Here is a 5,815-nt window from a genome sequence, read left to right as displayed (position 1 = left end):
CAGCAGAAACAGCGGAAACTACAGAAGGGCGCAGTTCTCCTAGCCGCTGCGGCAGGCCTTTCAGGCTGCAGCATGCAGAGAGAAAAAAGAGATACGGGAGAGGGTGCAGCACCAGCAGCAACAAGAAACGCAGCAGTAACATAGGCAGCAACACAGAAGGCTGATCTGTATGCCTCTTTGATATGTTGCAGGGAAGAGCAGGACACAGCAGAACCACACCTTGTAGGAGAAGGCAAAGCAAGCAAAGTCTGGTAGTGCGTCGGCAGCTGCCTGCATACCCCCTCCTGCTGCAGCAGCTGCAGCAACAGGAGATGGCCGTAGGGGTCGAAGGCCATCTCGGAAACCTTAGGAAGGATCTCCTTTAGAACAAAGACATCCAATCAACAGCAGCAGCAACAACAGCAGGTGCAACAAAAAAACATTACTCGCCTGCCTTTCTGTGCTGTAACTTGTCAAGGACAGAATGGAGACAAGCACACGACACAACAGCTGTGTGCTGGGTGCTTATGCTGGTTGTGTACGGGGAGACCACTGCATGTATACGTACAAGCAGCAGGCCATGCAGCTAATAGAACACTGTTGTTCTACGCCGTTATCTAAACCGTAAGCTCTAAGCCCCAACCCAGAACACAACTTATACGCTAAACCCTAGACCGGTTCCGGCTTGCCTTAAGGATTTGTTCAGCCAGCAGTTTTGTGTCGTCTACCGTCAGCAGCAGCCGCAGTAGCAGCACACAGTCCACAGCATTTGTAGCGAACGCCACGCAGTGCTGCTTGAGGCCCTTTATAAACGCTTTTCTCTCCTTAGCGCTGGCGAAGCCCAACATACAACACAATGCCTGCAGAGGCACACCACACAAAGCGACACTGTTGTCCAAACTCCGCATCCTCCAAGCACAAACAGCTGGACACTACACACAATTAGCAACAATAAAAGGTGCAGTGGCTGCGGCGTGAAGCAGATTTAAGGGGCATGCCTCCCACTGGCAAGCGTTGTTGCTGTTTCAAGTTATTTCTAATCATTTCTTTACGCTTCGTCCTTTATTTGTTGCTGCCTGTGCTGCTCTTGCTGCTGCTGCTCATACCTCTACTCCGTCTTTGGTGGTTGCTAGCTGCAGAGCACCCTCAGAAGTTGTCTTCCACACCGCCGACAGCTGGGCCGACGAAGCCACGCTGGGGAGACAACAGGCACCGAGGAATCAATACTCAAGCGAGACAACAAGGCATGAGCTAGAGACAACAACCAGAAAGATACGAGTTGCACACATGGAGAGGAAAGCGAGAGGCCAAAGACACAGAGGAAGCAAGAATGTGCGAGGGGGGAAAGAAAATAGGGAGACAAAAAGGCGGCCGTAAAGGAAAAGAAGTGTACTGGTGCTGAAACGGAAAGACAGAGAGAGAAACTGTATATAATTCAACAAGCACCCTGCATTTTGTATGCTGTGGGGTGGCACACCTGCAATAGCCCTTGAGGATGCGGTGTACGTACACTTTGTTGAGGAGCTCCTTGTCTACAAACTTCTGAATAGTGGCGTTGAGGCACTCTAAAGAACAGCAACAGCCCCAAAACACCCGTTGCAGCTGCAAGCCGAAGCCCCCTCCAGGTGTACAGACAACGGGACTCTATGATGGTGGGGTTGTACAAGGAATGAGCCGGAGGGGCAACAAACAGAGGGGTGACGAGTAAGTAGATAGTAGGAAAGATATAGAGCGGCAGATACAGATATACGCAAACTGAGATAAGGGGGCACAGCCGAAGACAACGAGACAGGTCCAAGGAGACAGGAGGGAACAGAAGCGAGGTAAAAACAGAATTAGTGAGTGTTTCTGTACCGAGTGTTTGACTCCGCTGTAACTCAGACAGAAGGCCCAGCACCTGAGCGAACGACGTTTGGTGCTGGACTTGAGGCACAGCCACCACCACTGCGGGCTCCAGCACAAGACAATTCAACAGCTTTTGCTGCCTGAAAAGCAACGGAAACAACAGCCGATAGCGGCGGCATCACCTGGAGAAGCCTGTGCCCCCAGAGCCACCCTCTGCGTAGCGCCAAACAGCGGGAAAGGCGTTGTGCGGTGTTTCAACACCCCGGCGGCCTTTATCTGAGACCTCAGCTGCCGCTGCCCAGCGGTATGATGCCACCTATTCATGCAGTTAGTTGGGCACATATTCCATGGAATATGGATGCACTAGGTGCTTTTAAACGGACGTAACACTAATGAGACCAAATAATTGTTGCGGAATAATAATAGTATAGTATACAATGTTGTGCTACTGTGTATGGGCTATAGTGAGCGCAACTCAAAATATGCGAGACTGCCACGAGATGAGCTGCAGAAGGAGCGAAAGAGCGAGGTAGGCCTCTCAGAATTAAAGACTGTGCTGCATGGAAGGAGAGCATCCCAACGAATAATCAAAACAACGGAATTCAACAGCATGGAAGAAGCAATCCACTTCGTCACTCCGTGTTTGTCCCCTGTGCCTCCTCAACTTAACATGACGACCCAGGACACCCACCCCACTGCGGTCTTTTGAGATGTGAAAAAATACTCCCAAACAGATGCGCCGTGCTGAAGGACAAAAGATAGAAAACACACGCCTGCTGCTGTTCTTTCTGCAACAGCAGTTGCTGTTGGTACTGTTGAGGTCGTCGAAGGGGTGGCTACGGAAGGAAACAGAGAGAGACATCACGAAAAAGAGGGACAGCAGAAAGACAAGGAGCAGCACGAGAGAAACAAGTGGTGAAGAGAGGAGAACGCCTAACCCTACTAGCACCAGCAGGCCATAATAAGACACAGACAGAGCCAGTGAAAGGCACGAGCAGACTGACGCACGTCTCACAACAAGAAACAGGGAAATATTAGGAATACGCGAATTGCAGGGATACACGATGAGCAGAAAATATTCAAACATAATCATGCTGAGAACGCGAGGAGGGCAGGCACGGGAGAAACAAACACACACCATATGACTGAGCACCAGGAACCAAGACGAACATACACACAGAGATAACAGCACCCTGGATGCCTCATCTAGACACAGATGAAGAGAGCAGCATGGGATGAGGAACAAACGGGGACAAAACTAGGTGTCTCTGCACCTTGGTGAGGGCGGTGTCTTTACGGCTGACGAGAAGAGCCACTAGCTTTTCCTTCTGTTCTGCTGTGGCATAAAGGAACATTTTAATACAGACGTGATGAAAGGACTTAGAACAACAGAACTCCAGAAAATCCTCTGAAAACAAACAAACATCACCTAAGACATTAACCATAGATGTTGGGCAGCCTACAGGCTGTGAACAAACTCACTCCCCCTTAGTCTTTAAGTTAAACCCACGATGAGCCTCCACAGCGTACAGGTTAACCCTAATCCCCCGCCAAACCCTGAACCCCTAACCCTTAAATCTACACCGCACTTGCTAGCATGTCCCACAAGCGTTGTCGTGTCTCCTTCTCGGCGTATTTGAGACACACTTGGGCCAGACGTGCGGTGCAGCAGTGACGGTCCTTCTGCAGCCGCATGCACATCGCATGCAGTACATGCATTGTATATTCAGCCAGGCACGATTGTGGCTGGCAGGCTGCAGGGGTCCCCAACGGAAACAAAGAAAGGAAATTAAAAGACACAGACACATACCCGCTCTAACGGTCCCCCGAGAAACTTTACTGCCTTATCCACCAACCGCCTCAGGGTCGCACTGCTGCGCCCGTCTTCGGTGGCACCTGAACCTTCAGACCCTTTATCCGGGATCGCCTCTGCCTGTCTTATGCTCCGGAGGATATCGTTGTATAGCTGATAGGACTCGTGTACAAACACCTTGTCTTCTGCTGTCTTGCTGTTCATCACTAGCCGCAGCAGCTTCCTTCGTTTGCTGCCGCTTAGTTTCTGCCCTTCCTCTTGCACAGAGGGGACGCAATCAGTTTGTGCACTCTCTCCGCGTGCATCTTCTGCATTTGACTGGTTCATCGCTGCTTTTTTGAAGCATGCAGCAACAGCAGCATCTGCAGTTTCTCCTGACTGCAGCAGGTGAGGGTGTTCCTCCAGGAGACGCCTGAGGGTCTCCTGGCCGTTTATCAGCTTCCGCTTGCGTGGTCCGCCTTCTGTGCTTGTTGCCTGAGAGGCCCTGTTCTTGCTGTGTACCTTGCCGGTGCCCTTCGGGAACGTTTTGCCCTTGCGGGGCCCCAGTGTGTCACCCCTGTTTTGGTTCCGGGGGTCCCCATCCTGCGAACGGGCCGCATCTCTGGGGGAGTAGGACTGCTGGTTGTTCAGCTTCCGAAGAGTTTCCTTCTTCTTATGCACCACTTTGGAGGAAGGGTCTCCATCTAAACCCTTGATCTCGGGCCGTTTCAGGAGCCGACCCCCTTGCTGCTCCCGCGTGCGCTTCTCCTGGAGTTTGCGGAGGTCCCGCGCCCGTTTCGCCTTACGCCCACCCCCCTTTCGTTGGTTGCCATCCCTGGGGCCTCTTTGCCGCTTCCCCTTCATTGTCCCTGGAGCCAAGAGGCCCCCTGCGGCAGCAGAAAAGAAGGTTAGACCCAGCGGCGACACACTACGCAAGAGATCGGCGCTAGAACCTGGCTTTTCTGCACCCAACTGCCGCAACAGCCGGACCAAAAGACGCTTCGTACCCTTTGATATCCGCTTAGGTGAGAAGAGGGAAAAGGGGCCCCTTGTGTTCTTTTTTGTTGGGCGTGGGGCCCCACGACTGGCCTCCGAAGGATGTCGTCTTCAGCCGCAGCTGCAGAGACAAATTCGCGTTGAAATAAGCAGCGGGGAGGAAATAAATATTTTGAGTGTATTATATGGTCATGGTGTGTTAGGATATCGATTGAACCTCTGATAAATGCCTTGAGCCTTCCCCTTGCAGGGGCGACTCCCAGATTGAGTTGGGGCTTCCATTGCATCGGAAGGAAGGAGCAAGAGGTTTTCTTTGTCGTCCGGTGACCACATTCACAGAATCTAATTTGTCTTTAGGTTACACTATAAAAGGAGATAAATCCCCTGGGTGTTGCCGCACAGAACAGCGGGGAATGATCAAAACTCCAACGGCAGGCAACTGCAGGAGCTTCGATGCCTTCCCTACGTGATATCTGAACAAAGAGCGGAGTTAGGGTTGGCGTCTGACCAATTAAGCAGCAGCGTTGGTTGTAGTAGCAGCAACAACAGCACCAACAGCAATAGGTACGGCAGCAGTATCACCAGCAGCAGCAGGAACATTATCATCTAAAGCAGGAACTGGGGTAACAACAAAGGTAACTTTCCACATTGCTGCATCATCTGCTTTCTCCCAAGTCCGTTACACAGCGTGGGTTGGAACGGTTGAGGCTCCAACCGCTATACCGTCTCCTCACTATTATTTCGCGAGCGGCAGCAAATGATTTCAGACGACAGCGGTTCCTCCTCAGAATCTGAAGCTGCAGCAGATCTGCTGGATGCAGTCTTGGGCACAAGCAACAACTCTTTCAAGAACGTGAAGACAGAGGCCCCCGAAGGGGTATCTGGCGCCTGCAGCTCTCCGCAACGCGACAGACACAAGAAGAAGGAAAACAAGAAAGAAGAGGACACCTCCGAGCAGGGGGATACCCTCCTGCAACCGTACAAGGGATTGAAGCTCGAACTTAAGGGGCTGCCGCTGGAGGTGGGTCCTCCCAGTTGCAGTAAGAGCACCGACCAGCAAGGAGATTTGCTGCGGTTGCAGCCGCACCAGAAGCTGCTGCGACTCTCTGTAGACGGCGACCCTGCAGCAGATCCAGCGGGTAAGTTTCTTTCTAGCATGAGATATACTTGAAATTGTTTGCCATTTTAGCTTATATATATAAT

General features: G+C 51.7%; 2 protein-coding genes across 2 annotated transcripts; one reads left to right on the top strand and one right to left on the bottom strand.

Annotated features, from left to right (window-relative positions):
• Positions 1 to 2,913: 2,913 nt before the first annotated feature.
• EMWEY_00055550 (hypothetical protein, conserved) lies at positions 2,914 to 4,480 on the bottom strand (the record flags this gene model as incomplete). The annotated part of the gene is made up of 4 exons (XM_013480279.1): positions 2,914 to 2,969; positions 3,122 to 3,232; positions 3,414 to 3,507; positions 3,635 to 4,480. 4 exons carry the CDS (start codon positions 4,478 to 4,480, stop codon positions 2,914 to 2,916), a joined length of 1,107 nt encoding a protein of 368 aa, XP_013335733.1.
• Positions 4,481 to 5,369: 889 nt separating this feature from the next.
• EMWEY_00055540 (hypothetical protein, conserved) lies at positions 5,370 to 5,751 on the top strand (the record flags this gene model as incomplete). Its single annotated transcript, XM_013480278.1, has 1 exon — positions 5,370 to 5,751. A coding segment is annotated over one exon (382 nt), but the record flags the coding sequence as incomplete, so codon positions are not given.
• Positions 5,752 to 5,815: the final 64 nt, after the last annotated feature.

Source organism: Eimeria maxima, genomic scaffold (genome assembly GCF_000499605.1).
Source record: "Eimeria maxima Weybridge genomic scaffold, Emw_scaff1790, whole genome shotgun sequence".
Classification (NCBI taxonomy): Eukaryota; Apicomplexa; class Conoidasida; order Eucoccidiorida; family Eimeriidae; genus Eimeria; species Eimeria maxima.
The sequence above is the reverse complement of the archived record's forward strand: the minus strand, read 5'-3'. Positions and strand labels throughout refer to the sequence as shown.